The following is a 19,159-nucleotide window of genomic DNA, read 5'->3' on the forward strand; positions in this document are numbered from 1 at the left end:
AGGCATTGCTGCATGAAAAAATGCAACTGCACTTCCCCTTTTCTTATCTGCCCCTGTCTGGCCCTTCCCTGTCCTAGAAGAAACTTTAATGAGATTGTGCAACTCAGGCTCAAGGAAGAGGTGTAAATCAGTACTGAATAACAACCCCCCAAAATACCCATTTTTAGCCAGGAGCAGTTCCTCAGTTGATGCTGTGCAATAGCCACATGACACTGGCACACCAAAAGAAACACTGCAGAGTGAGAACAAGCAGGCAGGGATGAGGAGGGAGAACAGAACAGACTCCTATGCCAGCATTGTTGCTTTTACCACATTTACATATAGCACAAGGTGGGGAATAAATGCAGGACATCTCATTTGTTGTAAAGCATTTTTTTTACAACACTGACAGATATTTATCTGCAAATTAGATTGTTTCAATATGCTTTTATCAACTATCTTTCATAAAGTGTGAGTTACTCTACAGGTCATGGTCTACCAGGTAACCACACATTCACATCACTCTGACATTACAGTTATTCCCAGAACATCTGTAAAGAGCAGATGTTCACAGCATGCAACAGGGTGTGTCCCTTTATGGTCAATGGACAGAGAAATTCGCTTCTTGGGAGTGGTTCAGCAGGCAGCAAAGGAAGATCAAATAGAACACCCAAAATGACTAAACAACCTAAAAAAACCTTTTCCATCAGCTTGATAGACAGTCCCGGGGCAACAGCTTAAGTGGATATGCACAGGCCATAGATAAGATTAATTGTCCGAAGTCATGTGCTGTGCTTTCAAACCTTTACTCTGCAGGTATAATGAAAAAGACAATCCAGCTAAATGTTTTATATGGACACTTCCTTGTAAACCTTTCTTACTAAGGATTTTAAAAGCAGTGTCTAGGTAATAGACCCACTCAAATAAGCTACTATATATTTATTTCATGTTTCTGTACGAAGTCTAGTACTGATACATATATTGGAGAAACCAATTTGTAGCAGAACTTACAAGAAGCTTAATTGGTTTCTCTTTGTTGATCCATAATGAAAAATGCCTTAAAGGCAAAAACAGTCATCGTCACTTTTAGCTCCTGGAATAAAAGTTCAATTACTGTGTGGATAACGAATACAAATAATGGAATAGGAATTGCAGAAATGGTACAGACTGTGTTGTCCTACCAACGACCCTGACCTAGAGAGGCTGTGATTGATGATGAGGCACCTACTACATCATGACATAAATAATTGACACTGATTAAGAAAGTGATCACTAACAGATCTGATTAAATATTTACCATAAATTGAACCACATCTTCAGGCTTGTGCTTTGCTGATTTGAAGGCAGCCAGCCGGGTAACAATGACAATGTGATACTCGACATGGCCAGACATCATCTTCCCCCGGATTTCCTGGTATTCCGGCACCGACAAATCCAGCCCTGTGTGCGTATTCTGAATTTGCCTAGGGAAGAAAATACAGAGTTCAGGCACTCACACTAAGACTTTTAACTGTCCCTCTCCCAGTTACAAGCCCAAGAAAATCAATGCAAAGGCTCTCACTGGAATAGGACATCACACAGACCCTGCTCCAAACACTTCCTACTCTGCAACAAGATAAACTGGGACACGGCCTGTTTCCTATATTCCATCCCAAAGCACCTGCCATGACACTGCAGGCAATGTGCCAAGAACACAGCATTTCTGTGAAGAGATGTGGATTCATTCAGAACAGGACCTCACTCACAGGAGCTTGAAGTGCTCTTCACCCAGCATGGCAGGTGAGAAGATCCCATGATCTCTCATCAGGTTTATTTTGAGACAAAGGTGTGTTCACAGTGACTTGTGCTGAGCCCTATCCACCTCTCCTTAATCTAAATGCATTTCCAAGAATGACGGAGACAAGAGCTGAAAGGTGCCATGAAATAAAGAAGCTCTGTCCCTGGAGCACAGGGACAATGTGAGGTTTGTGAAGAGCCAAACAGAGAACTGGATTAAAGCCAAAATACAAAGGAAGCTACTGGAGCAGACTGATGGGCCAATCACAATTTCCATTTGTGAAGGTACTCGAGGAAAATTAGACAAACATCAGGACTGAACAAGTTAAAGGAGGACATGATCCCTCAGAGCTGCCTTCTGGTTTTGACTGATACACAGTCTTGCTGCCAAACAGCCTAAAGGGCACACCAGCCAAAACTTCTTGGCTTTGCCACAGAAAATCCTACTAGGAACAGAACTACCTGTCCTTTCATACCCACTTAAAGTGGACAACCACAGCATCAACCTCTCAGAGCTGCCAGCAGTCATAACCATCCATGGCTCCTCCTGGAGGAAAATGCAACAGGGGAGCAGCTGCTGCTGCAGTTTACTCAATCAATTTTTTTCCTCCTGACCACGTCAGATCCACAGAACTGTGGTGCCACCTTTCCCCTGGATTGCCATCTGAAAATATTTATGATATTTTTGCAAAAGGAATGCTGGATCATATTAGAGTGCTCACACATCAAGAGTAAGACCAAGTAGTTGCTGTTGGACGATTAAACAGTATGTTTAATGAAATAAACAGTCTTGTTTCAATAGCCTGAAAACCAAAACTGGTCAAAGATCCCTTCCCCAAAGTTACCCTGTGCCAAGCTACAGAACACTCACTGTCACTGGAACCAAGTATTCTGCCAGAATCAGAAGTTCACCATCCAGACGATTGAATACCTTCTGAACACATCTCTGAGTACATCCTTCCTATGTGTGAGTGAACATTTTTTTGAGAAATCAGAAGGGACCATTTCAAAGAAAACCAAACTAGGATCATTAAATTTCTTTTCTGCCTTTTTAAACCTTAAGCATGAGGATTAGGAAGTTCCATCTTCCCTAGATTTCCTGTGTATTGCAGAGTGTGGAATTCTTACCTCTTCCTTCAGAAGGTTTAGATTCATTAACAGAGGTGCCCTTTTGCCTAAGGATACACAATGCATAGAACTTAGTATGCACTGTCAAGAGGCTGAAACCATCTAGTTTCAGAGTTTTAAAATATTCCTCTCATCATGTCAAAACTTGATCAGTTCTTATGAAACTTGAGCTTCCCCAAGAAGGCAACCTCTGAATCTCTAATTCAAAGCTTGAATAAAAAGCCTTTTAAAGAGAGTATCTTGAAAGTTCTTGATAAGTAGGATAACAATAAACAAGGACACAGACCCAAGTTTTGTACCCAATCCTCTTTGCATGTTTAAAGCATTAGGGCTTTAACAACAGTTGTACCATCTCCAGTGTTTGGATGATGCCAATCTGTTCTCATGTTCAGCCAGTCAAGGACTTAACACATCCAGACAAAATTTTGTTCTCAGTTACACGTGCTGTTGGCTCTAACACAGGACCAGTAGTGCCTGTGTGTGAACACACAGGTGCCTGGTTTTCACACAGCCTGTGGGATCTGTGAGTAACAACCATCATCTGGAACTCTGCCTCCTTCAGTGGCAGCCAAAATGCTGACTCTAAGGGCACCTGCCAGTAAAATCAGCTGGATCTGGAGTTTTTTAGAATACACCTGCAGCAGAGGATATGCTCTTATAAGAGACTTACAGATCACAATAGCCTTAAACACTGTTAAGATCACCAAAGGACTTTGCCCACTATGGCAGACTGTATAAAGAAGCAACTCCTCATCTGCAACCACTGGCACCTCCACCCCAAATCTGCCCCCATGAATTCCTGGAAGTATGGACAGTAAATTAACCCACCTGATGGAGACTTGAGATAAGATAAAGGTGGTACTATTGTCCAAGTTATCTCAAGCCTAAGGAGAGGTAAACAAGACTGGGAGAGAAGAGTATAACACTGCAAGGAGTCCATGGAGAAGGCCAGCTCAGCAACTGTGCTGAAGGTCAGCTCTGACTGGAGGAGACCACAATGCACTGACTCAAAAGGAGAGACACACTGAGCACAGGACATTCACACTCACATGTAGGCCTGAGGGTATTTATTTATCCCTTCTGATGGGGCAGAACAGGCTCAACTACACAGGCATGAGAAGCAGCTGTCATGTCTTAAAAAGCGTCATAAACCACCAAAGACACCCAAAGCACACCCACATTTATTCCTGGGGCCTTCCATCAGAGGATTGTGCATGATTCACAGTGTAACAAAACAGTGCAAAACTCTGCCCTGCAGGGGATGTGCTTATAGCTGAATGTACACCTGAATGTACCCATTAAACTTTATGTTTTGTGGGACCCATACCACCAAAAAGGGTAAAGGACCAAGAGAACACTGCTGCATCCACAATGTTAGTGATTATCTTTCTACTTAATTGTTCTCTCTCTGCCTCTCCCCCCACCCTCTTTTCTATGTCTTTGTCTCTCTCTCACACACATTTTACTAAATAAAATATGCATTATTGATTTTGGCATATGATCTCATTTTGCACATTAATCTGGGCAGAAGCATCTCTCTCTAATAATCACAATAATCAGATCTTAACAGCTCTCCAGATGTGCAGTCACTCAGAAGTTGTGACTGCAGCTATGGTAGCAAAAAGGTCTGTCACTGGTACTCAGGAATGACTTATTAACCCAGGGAAGTGTGTGAGTTACCAGCCCTTGAAAGGATGTGTAGATGCGGCATCTGGGAACAGGGTTTAGTGGCAGTGCTGGGTTAATGCTTGGACTTGATGATCTTAAAGGTCTTTTCCATCTCAAATGAATCTGTTATTCTACTTCTGTTAACACAGAATATAAGTGACTAATTAACCTGCTTTTCACCTCTAATATAAATAAAAGGAATAATGACCAGTGCATCCTCAAGTGGCGTTTAGCTGAAAACACCATGTACAGATGTTCTGAAGTGACACTATTACAACTTCATTCTAAGAGCTGCTGCATTACAGAGTTCTGAAACTGTCATGAAGTTAGCAAGTACCTTATCTATACCCAGGGGTTCTCTTTTTAAGTTGTTAGAAGTCTGCACTAAAATGTCATGGAAAATGATTAGAGGGAGAAGAATAGCTACATTTTTGTTTGTTTGCTTTAGGCCTTATGATCACTTTCATTACCATCTCCTACAGGAAACCTACCCCTGTTATCTCTTCCATAGCAACAGGGTTTCTTTTTAAATATAAAACTGATTCCAAACAAACAGAAATCAGCAGGGAGGCTGAGACAGACAGAGCATACTATCCAAAGTGCTCCCTTAGTTCTTGTAATGCTTTCAAAATAAGCAGCCTTAGTGTTTTAATTAATTAAACATTGTTATTGTTATTCAAACAGAACCAGCACCTGCAAATCCCAAGACAGAATATAGTTTCACTGCATTTTTTTCCACATAAAACACAATTATTTTTGCATTTGTAGCTTTAAAAAAAAAAAAGCAGCAAAAGGAGAAAACTGGTTGTTTAACTTGGACATGCAGGTTTACTGCTTCTTCTCTTTTTTCTCTAGCTTATCTCCAGTTTACACTTCTGTCTACAAAACAGACAGCTCACCTGGGAACACGATTAACCTTGCTAACAGGAATCCCTTCACCCAAATACAAGGAGACCATTCATACCAGCCACACCAGTGTGAATCAGATCATTGCACAATCAGATCATGCAGGATTGGCCCAGAACAGAGGAAGTGCAGACTACAAAGGTCAGCAGAACTGAGCAGCTTCCACAGTTCACTAAGGGCCGGGTTTTCACTCCTGTTCCTTTGATTTGGATATAATAATTAAATGGTATTTTAATTAATCCGCTTTCTGTGCTGAAAGGCCAACATGGGGGGTGGGAAACCACCAGAAAGAAAGTAAAATAAGAGATGCAAGTGCTGAGACTGGAGAAACAGTTATTCCAGCATAAAAGAGTCTGGGCTTCCTGCCTTGATAAAGTCAGCCCTGCCAGCAGCACCCAGCTCCAGCAACCTCTGTCCACCTCTCTCTGTCCATCTGGACAATGCTCCAGGCACATGGTGTGATCCTTGGGATATCCTGAGCAGGGCCAGGAGTTGGACTGAATGATCCAACTCAGCATACTCTATGATTCCATGATTTATATTACCACAGCAACTAGGCATCCTATTCCCAAAACAAGCATATGGAAAAAAGAGTGGAAGAGGTCACAACTATATAACTATTTCACCTCAGAAGATAGAAAATAAGTTCACTTGCTAAAGTCTTAATCCCACACGTACATATATACCCAATTTTATCACTGAAAACATTCCAGTTTCAGTGGGACAATTTGCAAGCGGGGTCATTTTCAGTCTAACAACTCTAAAATTAATCCAGGTGTTTGGATTTATATTTCCAAGGCTAAACTTAATATAAAGTCAGTCCTACAAAACATGTTAGTCACATCAGATACATCTGAAGGTTCAAGGCCACTGCTTCAAGGAAAGTCCAGCCCTGACAGAGCCAAATATTCAAGAATTAAATAATGGCTTTGAAGTTAAAGTGACTGAAATAGTAATTATTTATGTCCTACGAGGTAACGACCTTGCTGAATCAACACTTCTGCTTCTCATGTCTCATCTGATAGGAAACGCTTTCATGCGGTCTCAAATATCTCGTGGAAATTAAAAAAAAAAAAAAAAAGAAAGAAAGAGAGAGAGATCTATCAATTTCCCTACAAAAGACTGCCATAAGTATTTTCTTCTTGACGCATTTCTCTTGAGCATTCCTTTACCCCATCTAGGAAAAGATACGGTTTAAAAACTTAACGCGAAGGAAAACAGCGCCCCTGCACCACGCAGGGGACAGCTTCGAGAAGGTGGAAAGGAGAATAAACTCTGATTGCCCATCCCTGGGCTCCAGGCAGAGCGGGCACAGCAGCGGGAATGGGCACCAGCCCAAGCACCGGTGACACCCCAGGGTAAATCCCAATCCCTGCCCTCCTGGATGGCGAGAGCACACGCTGCACGACCGGCCGGAGTTACCGCCAGAGGAGAGGGAGCACAGCACGGCCGGGACTGAGAAATGCAGGAAAACTGAAGCGCCCCGGGGCAAACCACGCAGCACCACCCGGCTTTCCCTCAGCTCGGCCGTCCCGCGCTCCTTCCCCTCCTTTCCCTTCCCTTCTCCCGCTGTGGCCGGGCTGCCCCGGGCCCTGGCCCGCCCGCCCCGGTACCTGGTGGTGACGAGCACGGCGGGGGCCGCGCCGCGCTGCTCCATGGCCGCGGGAGGAGGGCCCGCCTCCCTGCCCGGGGCCGGACCGGCCGCCCTGCCGGATGTCAGCCGGCGGCGGCTCCGGTGCAAAAAGAGCCGGGGGAAAAAAAAACCGTCCGGCACGGGGAGGAAAAGAGAAGCGCGGATCGTAGTCGGCAGGATTCGAACCTGCGCGGGGAGACCCCAATGGATTTCTAGTCCATCGCCTTAACCACTCGGCCACGACTACACCGACGGGCGGGAGTGCCGCGGTGCGAACCCCACTAACTCACCCCGCGCTTCCTCTTCCTCCCGCGCCGAAACTTCCGAGCCTCGGAGCATCCCTGCCCGCTTCTCCTCCTCGTCCTCCTCGCGGGGAGCAGCCCGCACGCCTCTCCCTGCCCTGAAACAATGGGCACGGCTGCTCACCCAGCCCCGTCCGAGGCAGCGCCAGCCGGGTGCAAGCACAGGCACCCCCGCAGCCCTGGCTGTGTGCTCCGAAGTTCATTTTGGGAAAGAAGAGGGAAGCAGCCGGTCCTTCTGCCGCCCATCAGGCACCCTGGCCAGGCTGGGCAGCCCTGCTTTGTTTGCAGGCTGCTGGGCATACCTGGGCGCTTGGTTATCCTGCACTGGTGTGCAGAGCTCCTGCAGGGAAGCACATGGGGAAAAACCTTTGCACCGGGCTCAGCTTTGTGGGATCACGGAATTACAAAGGTGCTACGTTTGGAAAAGACCTCTAAGATCATGGGATCCAATCGTTTACCCATCCACCATGCTCACCGCTGATCCGTAACTCTTAGTGCAACATCCACATGTTTTTTTGAGCGCTTCCAGACACAGCAATTCCACAACTTCTCTGAGCAGACTGTCCCAATGCCTGACCATACTTTCAGTGAAGACTTTTTTCCTAATATCCAATTTTAACCTCTTTAGGTACAACTCGAGGCTATGTCTTCATCTGTCACTTGTTATTTGGGAGAAGAGACCGACCCCCACCTGGCTGCACCCTCCTTTCGGGTTGTAGAGAGTGATAATTTTCCCCCCTGAGCCTCCTTTTCTCCAGGTTAAACACCACCAGCTCCCTCAGCTGCTCCTCATCACATTTGTGCTCCAGACCCTTCTCACCAGCTCGTTGTCCTTCTCTGGACAGACAGAAACCTCAGGTGGTGCCAGGGAATATTCAAAAAATGATAAAAACCAGATGCTGACACTACGTCAATGCAGCCAGCCTCCAAACAGGCTCAGCACCTCAAGTGGGTATGCAACAGTGTCCCCAGAGAGGAGCAGCCCTTGAAGGAGGACCTAGTGGGTGGATTAAGACTTTTCACCCCAGAAAAGAACGGCTGGAAGAGTTTGGGATCTGATTGAAATGTCAAAATCAAGAGAGGTCCGAAGTGGCAGACACATAACAGTCTTTTGATGCTTGTGGTGAAACAAGAAGTCTGAAATATGAAACCCTTGAGTCAAAACAAAACAAAGGGAGACTACATAGGTGGGGTTCCTTCCTAAATCCCCATTGTTTTCCCTCCCTGCCACTACAAACCTTTTGTTAAGCAGAGTGTAAACACCACCACCCAGCTGCGGCCTTTCGGGCACAGGAGTTGCAGTTTCCAGAAGTGCTGCAAGCCACCAGAAAGTACTTTTGGGACATTAATTGTTCTCATGTGGCCTTTGAAGGGTTAAAAAGCCCTGGGGTGGAGTTGCTGAAAGCATATAATGAATGGTTTTATGGCTAAACAAATTGCTTCTCTAATGGCGTTTTTCCCCCATTTGACTTCCTGGATAATGCAATTTATTCAGATAGTAACAAGGAGTAAGCAGCTGGCAGTTTAAATAGAGCAGGACCTGAGTTCCCACTGAAGCTTGTCATGCTCACTGAGCAGTGTCCTTCCAGATGTTGCCAAGTGCCTGTGAAGGTGTTTCAAAAGCTGGGGATCTTCTCCCCAAACAGAAGTGTCTGCTTGGCCCCGGTAAGCAGCCACTCTTTGTCCTGGTGTATGCTGTGTCTGTGTACTCATGGAGAAGTCCAAGCACTGCCTGTTTATCTCATTTCCTAACTAGCCCTATCATATATGGCATTTTTATAACTCCACAGCCTATATGATTGTAACATATGAATAAAACAAGTGCCTCACCGGTGCTAACCTCTGAAGCTGTGTAAATAATCAGCTGATTTTCCCATGAGGTTAGGGCAGGGTCTTTGTTCAGATGGTGACTGTGAAGAGTGAACCTCTGCATAAAAGGTGGACACAAATCAAACCTGTCAGGAGAAAACTAATGTGCCGATAGAGCTGTCTGCAGGAGCTAAGCATCAGCTTGCCTCTTTGAGAAGCAACCTCCCAGAATACTTGGAGTTTGAGTCTCACGTTGTTTTGGATGCTACACAGAAAATTTCTTCCACTGAACTGATTTTTGACTCAATTATCCACCGGAAACCTGCAGGGGAAAGCCTATGGGAGAATGTACAAAGAATCTGAGAACCAATACCAGTAACAGCCATCATTTATAAATGTGCATTTTCTTTCCTACTACTTGGGTTACCCTCAGCTGTTCCTCTCTCTTTCATGGTTGCTTTTGCCTCAGTTAAATTGCCTATGAGCAAAGGAAAGACAAAGAAACTCTCTGAAGTTTCAGGACTGTTTTCTTTGGGATTTATGGCTTTTTTCCCTGCCTCTTATTTCTACACTACTGGCTGGTATGGTACATTACTTGAATTATTTTTATCCATCTTTTTTCTGGTTGTTTTTTCCCCCCTTTCTTTCTGTACCCTCAATAAACTGAATCAGCATATTCATACAATCCGTATTTACTAGCCTAATTTATGCATGGCCTCTGTAGTAAAACTCATAATTAATTTGCATGGAATTAGAATAGCCTAAATACAAATGCATGTTCTTTTACTGCAGGTATGTGTGGTACTGTAGTAGACCCTCTGTGGTTTCTGCATAAAGGAGACAAGGCCAAAGATGACTGCTCCAAGTGGGAGAAGATACTCAAAGGAAAGGTCAGTCTGATTTCAGTCAAAAGCCTCTAGAAAGTGAAAGAAAAGAATGAGAGACAGTAATTAAGCTCAATAGGAGGTTGAAGGTTTTTTTGTCAAGATCTCTGAGTGCTGGGAAGTGTCTGTGTAAGAGGAGCTCATGCTGAAAAATGGTATCGTTCAAGCAGGCAAAGATAATAGCCCTCCCAACACAGAGGTAATGGAGAAGCCAGGTTTTAAACAGAGTTTATGGAGAAATGTGTGTAACCTCTTTAACAAGAGGTGTAGGTGTTTTATGAGTTAAGTGGCTGTTTCTGGTTTTACTACCACCATCATAAAAATCTTTTAGCTGTCATTTCACAGAAATAAAAGGAAAATGAGTTATTCTTAGAGCTCAAAACTCAGATACCTACTATAAGTAAATCCCAACTGCAATACAATATTCTTATAAATGTCATGATTTTAGGGCACCTTTTGAACATTTGGATTCAGCAGTATGGTTCTGCTGATCTGAGAGTACCTGCTACATAACTATTTTATGGCCTGTGTCCTGAGCTGACTTCCTTAATAACCTTGTTTTTACACTGACATAGTCTAGGTTTCCACTTTACCCAGTGCCTTATCACTTTGTGTTATGAAACAAGAATATTTTCCCTCAGAGCTACTATGTCTAGTGCTGACAGGGCTCTCAGAGAAGAGGGCTCCTGGAGGCTCAGCAGCAGCTGGAAAACAAGTTCATATAATTTTTCCCCACTTCTTTGTTCCCTTCCATGACCAATGTTTTTACTCTCCTTCTGCAGTACTTCTCTGCTCTTCTGACCACTGACTACACACAGGAGCAGGAACTGCAGGTGTTTCCTTCAATACAAGGAAAAGCACTGAAAAACAGTGCACAGGGGTTGAGGTGGTTCTTGTGCTTGTGAGTCAGCTCTTAGCAGGTGAGGTGGGCATCCCCTGCCACTCTGCATGGCCCTCTCATCAAACCTCTGCCCTGGAGCTCCCAGATCAGGGAGACCCGGCTTTGAGCCTCCCTCCCAAGTGCTGCTCCCAGACACTCAGCACAGACCCGTGGTGTGTGGGTGTTACAGACCCAGGGCTCAGACACTCTCAGCTGAGAGTGACTTAGGCTCAGGACAGCGCATCAGTTTTGTTGGGCTCTGGATCCGCTTTTCTGTCCACTAGAGAGCACTCAAATACCGCCTATAGACACGGGATGGGCACGGTGCTGACTGCAGTCCCCAGCTCTGTCTCATCGGCCTGGTTCTGCATGCAGTGCAGTTGATTTTCTTCACAGTGTCTGGTAAACCATGACACCCAGCCTTTGGGAGCCCTCTGCCCAGCTCCTGTCTGGCACCATTCACTCACACTCACAATCCCACCAACTCCACACTCAGCTCGTGCTCAAAACCTGCCTCTGGGACCAGTTACACTGGGATTTTCTACAGAGCTGAAGTCAGTCAGTGATGCAGTTGCAGTTAGGACTGGTGTTTGTATTTATTTTTGATACACAATTTACTCCCAATAGCTAACTTTCACTGACACATAGCCCAGAGGGGTTTCCTCAGCCCCCTGCCTCAGCATGGATGTAAGGTGTGCAGTATGAGAAGGGTAAAGAAGAGCACCTGTGCTCAAGGGCTCCTCACCAACCATCTTCAGCAGGCACTGAGGACCCACAAAGGGTTAAAGCAAGGAAGAAAATCCTCTAAGAGCCCGATAAAAGACTGAGTGATTTGTGGCTGAGGTCTGTTAGTTCTGTTCGATGCAAACGGACTGCAGCCCTACAGTTTAATCCCTCTCTGTTCTTCACAGGGGCAGGGGAGATGAAGGGTCTCCATCAGGGTCAAGGTGTGACCCCATGAACTCATCCCAGGGTCGTGTCTGTCTCTTGTACACCGAGCAGGGACCAGCTCTCTCAGCACTGCATCCCTGCCTGGGTGTGATTCTTGGCAGCTCATGGATTTGCTTTTCATCTCCCCCAAAACAGCAGGAGAGCAGCAGTGAGTTTATAAGCCCAGAGGAAATTGTTCCACCAAGTTTTGAATCCCTGGCAGAGGACTCTAGCTGTAATCATGGCAGGATGAGGGGAAACCAGAGCCCTGCTTAGGGTATAGTAAATAAAATGCAAGGGCAGAGGAACATATTTAAAAACAAAATAAATCAGCTATGGAAACATGGTTTAAAAGCTGAACATGGAACTTTTTTCAGCCTTGATTTTGGAGAAATGCAATATAATTTCATTACTGAAAAATGCTGTGCTGAAATTCCAGTGAGATGATCACTCACTTATCACTCCTAACACTATTTGTTTTCGGATGACAATTACAAAACCCAGATGTGAACTACTAGGAGATTTTATATTATGACTGGGCTTCTCAGTGAGTTTCAAAGGTAGCCAAAATGGTAGATTTAAAGTTCACTCTTGTTATATGATGTGGTAAGGTTGTTGATAGCCTGTCATGGCAGTCTTTTAATCTACACACCTCCTAAACTCGTTATAGATTTATTCTGGAGAGAAGGGAGCAGAGTTATAGAGCTGTTATTCATTATGCCTCATGCTTTTCCCCCCACTTTAAACATTTAACCTGTAATATGATGAGCCACATGTCAGGAATAATCTAGTAGAAACCATAGGTAATCCCTGCTGAAAGATAAGCCTGGCTCTTGACCTGCTGCAGCCCTAGAATTAAAATTCCACCTCTCTTAAGTCTGGGGGTCCTAGGTAAATCATGGGTAAGTTTCATGGTAGCCAGTGAGGAAGAAAAGATGAGATTTCCTGGTTTGCCTCAGTTTAATAAAACCAAACCCTAAAATACAGAAGATTGTCTCAATTATTCAAAAGCCATATCTACAGTAGATAGATACAGTAATTTTTTCCCCCTAAAGAAACCACAGTTTTTGGGTAGTTGAGTCTTTACATAGCAGCAATGGAAAGTATTTCCCCAGTGCAGGAAAAGTGAAGGAATAGTGTTGGGCAGTCAATAACTGCACAAGTTTACACCTAAATATGTTGCCAAATTTTTCAAGTCCATCTTCACCACACACCTGAGTGAAGCTGGTGCCCAAGGATTTTACTAATCACTTCCCCCACTCCCACCAAATAAGCTCTGGAGGTGTTTATGTTTGTGCTGAGTTATTTAGATGGAGATGAGCAAGAGCCCAAGGTCTGCTTGGTGTTGGTGCTGGCTCCTGGTTGCTCATTACTGTGTGAAAGTGTGGAAGGGACTCCCTTTATGCAGATTCCTGACTGTAAGTGTAAAGGCTGAGGGCGATGGAGACCCAGGCTTCTCTGCTGAACTACTCACCAGAGCACAGTGTGAACCATCCAGGTTACAGCTGGCCAGGTTTTGTTCCTGGATTTCCTTTTAAAATGAGGAAACCTTTCAGGCTCATTGTTGGAACTATTCCTCCATTTTATGAGCGATTCTAGACCTGACTGAAATTCTCCCAAAAGGAGGAATTTCAACTTTTGGAATTAGCAAGAAAATGAGAAAGGGCTGGGAGGTGAAGGGGTGTTAGTATGTTATTCTTCAGCACTTCTTCCTAAAAAGCTGTGTGCAATTGCTCCATCTGTTGCTCCATGTATCTACCAATCTCTGTGGCTGCTCCCCGGTGAAAAACACTGCAGTGACCCAATGACCCATTTTAACCAAACACAACAGACGAGGGAATGGCTGGACAACTTTCAGCTCCTCCAACCATTGTAAAACCTGGCAGCTCAATAGGTGAGAGGCCAGGATTTATGTGCCTCTAAGGGAAAAGCTGAGGCATAAACTCAGCAGATACCTGTTTGATTTGGCTCACCAGTTACTTCTCATATACCTCCTGTGTGTGATGGAAATAAAAAGGAAGTACAATGCAGGTTTTTTGTAAACTGAGTTGCATTGGTTCTGCTGCATTTTTTTTCAGTCCAAGATAACTAAATTGGCAGATGCCATGAGAGCCATTTCAATGGCCCAGCCTTTTCTAGGTGACAGCAAGCCAGGATAGAGTGACCCAGTTATCCAAGGAGATCTGCAAGATGCCTCTGTCTCATAGCACAACCCATCTCATCAACCAGTCATTCATACACAGCTGTGATAGGAAAGTGAGCATCTTTCCAGGTCATTGCTGTTTCTTTCAGAAGCTGAGTTTAGCTCACAGATGTTTTACAACAGGCATTTTGAGTCAGATGCTCTTACCTAGAAAGTGGCTAAGAGATTCTGGGTTTCACCAGGTCATGGCTGTTTATATTCATGTTTTTTAATGAAGTTATTTGTGGCTGCAATTGTGAAGGTGTTATGAAGCAGTAATTACTTGCCTATCCAGTGTCACACAGTGATATTATTCTTCCTTTAAATTGGATTTTGACCTGATCAACATCTTGTTCTGTGCTGATCTGGTAGACTGGCTTTGTAGTCAATGGATAAAAGGAGAAATTCTGGTCCAAAGAGTGGCACAGCTGACATGTGTCTAACAAATCTCATGTTGTAGATTAAGTAAAATGAATCTACCTTAAATGCTTCTTCATCAGACTCCTCTAAAGCAGTGAATACTGAAGTAGCACTATAGGGGTGTTGGAGATTTTAGAGAAGGGTGGGTGATTGTGGGTGATTGTGCTTCAGAAAGACAGGGGAAAAAACATTCCCAGAGAGAGATGTAGCTGTTTATGGTACAGTGGTGTGGCAATCATTTTGGATATTTTTCTCATGAGTCAAGTTTTCAGCTTTCTGTAGTGCAAGAAACAACCACCACCTGGTGAGAGAAACAATCAGCCTGAGGAGAATGGAAATGAAGTCTCCTTGGGAGACCACATTGTTCAAGCTGGTCCTACAACCAGCTGTTTTTATTCCTGGTTCATATGACTGGAGTCTAAGCTGGAATCAGTCACATGTGGGTTCAAAGCTACAATTACAAAACCAGAATGGTAATTGCTACCCAAGCATTACACAGTCAGGGGAACTGATCTGGGCAGTGTTGAGCTGGGGAGTAAAAAGTGAATTAAGGAAAAGTTGGTTGCATGGAAGGTGCTCTTCCCTCCTGACACTCTACCAGGAACATCCATTCCATCCCTGTGCAAAGTTGTGAATACACCTTTAGTATTTCCTTAATCCTTTTCCCAAACTGCCCACAACAGCAGTCAGGGACCTGTTGAAAAGAGAGGGAAAAACTAAGATGGGAAGGAGTGTGGCTGTCCCAGAGTTCCAGAGAGCCCTGGCTGACATCCCTTCCCAAGGCAATATTCTTCATTGTTCTTGGTGCCAGCTTCTCAGCTCCCCACCAGATACCAAAGGCACAGACCTTTCTTCCAGTAAGAAAAGCCACTGCTCCTTGGCTGGCTAAGGTTCAGTCCAGCCATGCTGGAATAGCTTTTGAAGGAATGAAGGCAAGGCCACAGACAATCCTGACAATGACCTAGGTTTCCTACACAGCAGCCCATCAGGTACCCTGACCTGATCTCCAGGGTCTCCAGCATTTCATTTACCCAAGTAAATTAAATAGTCCCAGGGAGCCAGGTCAGCACTGGACAGATTGAAGAGCGTCTCTGGTGTGGTTTTGGACTCAGACCCTGATGAAGAGTTCCTGGGGCTGTTCAGTTGTTAACACAGGCTGGGGACCTTTCTCAGCTGACAGCTTGTACATGACCATCAGTCTTAGAGATGATGGGAGTTTATCCATGTGGACATGGGCTGATCCACAGCATGTCACCTTGGTACCAATGAGTGTTCCTACAAAATTTAATGTGCATGTACAGATGTAGCCCAAGTGGCTACCTCTTCTTGCACAATTATGTCTGTCTGAAGAGCTCATGAGTCTTTATATTCACAACCTGTCTTATAAATATTGCATCCACAAGCCATTACTGCACAGAGGAAAAAGCTACAGAGAAGATTCAGAGGAAAAAGCTACAGAGAAGATTCAGATCTGGGTTCACTTGCAGTTTCCTCACTGCTAATTCATCAAGGACAACCTTTAACTGTCCTTGTGCCTTTGACTCTTATAAAAACTGTCAGCCAGGAGTAAATCTGCATGCAGGATGAAGTCCTACAGAAAGGAAAGAGTCAGAATTTAACACCTCCTTGTTCCAAGTGTGAAGTGCTGATTAGCAATCAGCAGCTGCCCTCCCAACAATCATTTAATTTCATTTTATACAGGATCCGGTCATATTAAGTCATTTTGAGCTGCACTTTTCTTCTGGACACAGATGAAGGAGCCCAAAATGGGATATTTTGACTTACTAACCTAGTGAGATCAATGTGTGAACCACAAAAATAGGCAGAGCTCCCTGGACACTGCTGAAGCAACCCACACACAGTGCTGTGCTCTTCAAGGATTCCTTCAGTATCAGAAAGTCCCATCTTATTTTTTTCCTACTAAATTCTGATGATCTTCTCATAAGATCACATGCTCAGGTGCTAAAATAGGTACGTGGTGTTTCTGTGCAGGATACTCAGGACACCCCTGTAGACTCACTGAATCATCTACATTGGAAAAGATCTAAAGACATCATGCTGGTCAATTAGGCAGAAGGTTAGAATGTCCCCCTCTTTTCTGAGGCAGAAGCTGGAGGTCTGGATGTCTCAGGTAGCACCACATATTCACATTAAAGAGTCTGATATTTCCTCAGGTGTCTGAACCTGCATATAGCTGTTCTGGTGTGTAAGGACAGACAAGTGTGCAAAGCAAAGCAAGCATGTTCCCTGCACTAAATATAAATCATAGAATCAAAAAAGGCCTGGGTTGGAAGGGTTGGAAGGGACCTTAAATACCATCTTGTTCTGCCACCCCCTTACTGTCGTGGGCAGGGACCCTTTCCACTAAATCAGGTTGCTCAGGGCCTCATCCAACCTGAGCTTTTACACTTCCAGGGATAGGACAGCCCCAGCTTCTCTGGGCAACCTGTGCCTGTGCCTCACCACCCTCACAATAAAGAATTTCTTTGTATCATCCAATCTAAATATCTCCTTTATTTTTTGTATAAAACTGTTCCTCCTTGTCCTATCACTGCTTGCATAAAAACATTTCTCTTCTTTTCTCTAAACCCCCGGTAAGTGCTGTAAGGGTGCAGTGAGGTCTCCCCAGAGCCTTCTCTTCTCCAGCCTGAGCTGCCCCAGCTCCCTCAGCCTGTCTCCACGGGAAAGATGTTCCACCTCTGGGATCATCTTTGTGTCCTACTATAAATAACAGGTCCATGCCTTTCTTGCTGAGGCAGAAACAGATGCTACCCAAATACTGATGTCAGTACAGCCCACACCAGCTTGTCTGCAAAGAGCTGAGAGAGGCAGTTGTGAATACACACCACTATGATGTGTTAGGCAATCAAGGTCATCCCTAATAGGGCACTTGACATCCCACACTGATGTGTGTCAGTGGCTTCATCCATGCAGCTGACCCTGTCCAGAGGCATGCCTTTAACTTTAGTGGGAGAAATAAATGTGTGGGGGCTGCAGGATGTCATGCATTGCATGGATCTCCTTTTATTGCACTTACCAATAGAAAGATATATAGGAGGAAAGTGTGTTCTAAGGTACACCTCAAAACTTTGCAAAGCAAGATGTGATTTGTATTCTTTATATTTGTTTAACTCGATGACTCTTTGAGACAGTCTCAAATGTGAAATAAGATGGAACTTCACCTGATACACACACAGTAAAAACTTCAACATCTGATCCTGCAACTCACACTCAAGTCTGTCTAATGCACACCACAGAAAAAAAGGATGTGCCCACAAAATGTGCTCCCATTTGCAGCCAGTTTTCCATCTCCCTCCTTTTTACACAGGGCACACTTGTACTGGGCTGCTTTACCTGTATTTCACAGCCTACACGGAGAGAAACCAGAGTGGGTGCCTTCCAAACTGCTAGTGCCTTTCACATTCCATCTGTGCCTCGGGAAACACCTCACACAGAGCCCCAGTGCTATAAATCCCTTTTCCAGGAGATGGTGCTCCTGCCCTGGGAGAGCCTTCCCAGGGCTCGCACACTTCCAGAGGATGCTCGGTCCCTCCGCAGCCACCCGGCCCCTCTGCTGAGCTGGGACGGGTGACCCTGTGGGATGGGTTCTTTCCTGAGCTTCTCAGGATGCTCAGCAGCTGAAGGAGAAACAGGTCCACGGCATGAATTTTTGTTTACGAAACAAAAAGTTGGAAAAGTCAAGATGTAAAAGGAAAGCAGAAATGGTAGGGTTAAAATGCAAAACTGGGTAGGAGACCAGAAGGTACCGGTGGTAAGAATTGGTTTTGAGCTGCTCAGTTTGCCCCGTGGTGTGTGCTGGTGTCTGTGGGGCCTTTCAGGTGAGAGTCACCTCTCCTGTCAGCCCAAACCCCCACATCTGTCAGGGAAGGACGTGCTGCCCTGGCAGGGATATCAGGAACAATCTTTGATGGAAGTGCTGCAGACCATGCAAAGCTGCAATCAAACACGACTTTGCACCACATCCTTTCCCCACCCACACACCCACCTTCCTCCATTCCTTCTCCTCCTCACAGCCCAGCACAGCAGCAGGCACAGAGGAGTGAAGGCAGGGAGGAGTGTGGGCTGGAGCTGAGGGGTGGCAGGTCTGCTCTGCTGACCCCCAAGGCTTGTTGGTGTCCCCAGAGTAACTGTCCAGGAAACCAAATTTGCCAGAATTTAGTTCCATTTGTCAAGCCTGGGACAGAAAATAAAAGCATGGGAATGATTAGAGCACTGAAGTGAATGAGATGCCAAAGGAAGGGAAGATAACTTAAAGGGTAAAAGAAAAAACCCAAACACCTTCCTTCCATGTTCATAGTGATGAACAGCTGCATCCAGAAAGTTATGAGTGAGATAACTGGAGTTTTTATTAGAGTTATTACCAGTAACTGGAGTTGCTGGTAAGACTTTGAATTGCAATGGAAAGCAAAGGACTTGGGTTTTGGATGGAGAAATTCTGTCTCATGTGGCAGAAAAGTGAGCCTGACACCACAGTCATGGCTGGGAAGGGATAGGGAGAGGGCAGAGAAGGGAACTCCTAGGAGTAGCTGGGAAATGGAAAGATCAGGGTGAGGTACTCTGTTCCTTTTCTGGTGTTCCCTTGGGTATCTGCTGGCAAATACTCTCCCAGCCAAGTCTCCCCTCCTCCCTCCTGATGCCTCC

At 44.9% G+C, this 19,159-nt stretch overlaps 1 protein-coding gene and 1 non-coding gene across 2 annotated transcripts in view; both read right to left on the reverse strand.

Annotated features, from left to right (window-relative positions):
• LOC116994718 (HCLS1-binding protein 3-like) overlaps positions 1-7,147 on the reverse strand; it is a 52,249-nt gene extending 45,102 nt beyond the window's left edge. The window contains exons 1-2 of the mRNA XM_033056622.1: positions 7,071-7,147; positions 1,277-1,442 (exon numbers count right to left, since the gene is read on the reverse strand). Coding sequence (XP_032912513.1) covers positions 1,277-1,442; positions 7,071-7,114 — 210 coding nt within the window. The 5' untranslated portion in view covers positions 7,115-7,147. The remainder of the gene's footprint in view (positions 1-1,276; positions 1,443-7,070) is intronic.
• Positions 7,148-7,255: 108 nt separating this feature from the next.
• On the reverse strand, positions 7,256-7,337 carry TRNAS-AGA. Its single transcript has one exon. It is a non-coding gene; the product is annotated as a tRNA-Ser (tRNA).
• Positions 7,338-19,159: the final 11,822 nt, after the last annotated feature.

This window comes from Catharus ustulatus, chromosome 3, assembly GCF_009819885.2.
Source record: "Catharus ustulatus isolate bCatUst1 chromosome 3, bCatUst1.pri.v2, whole genome shotgun sequence".
NCBI classification, from domain to species: domain Eukaryota; kingdom Metazoa; phylum Chordata; class Aves; order Passeriformes; family Turdidae; genus Catharus; species Catharus ustulatus.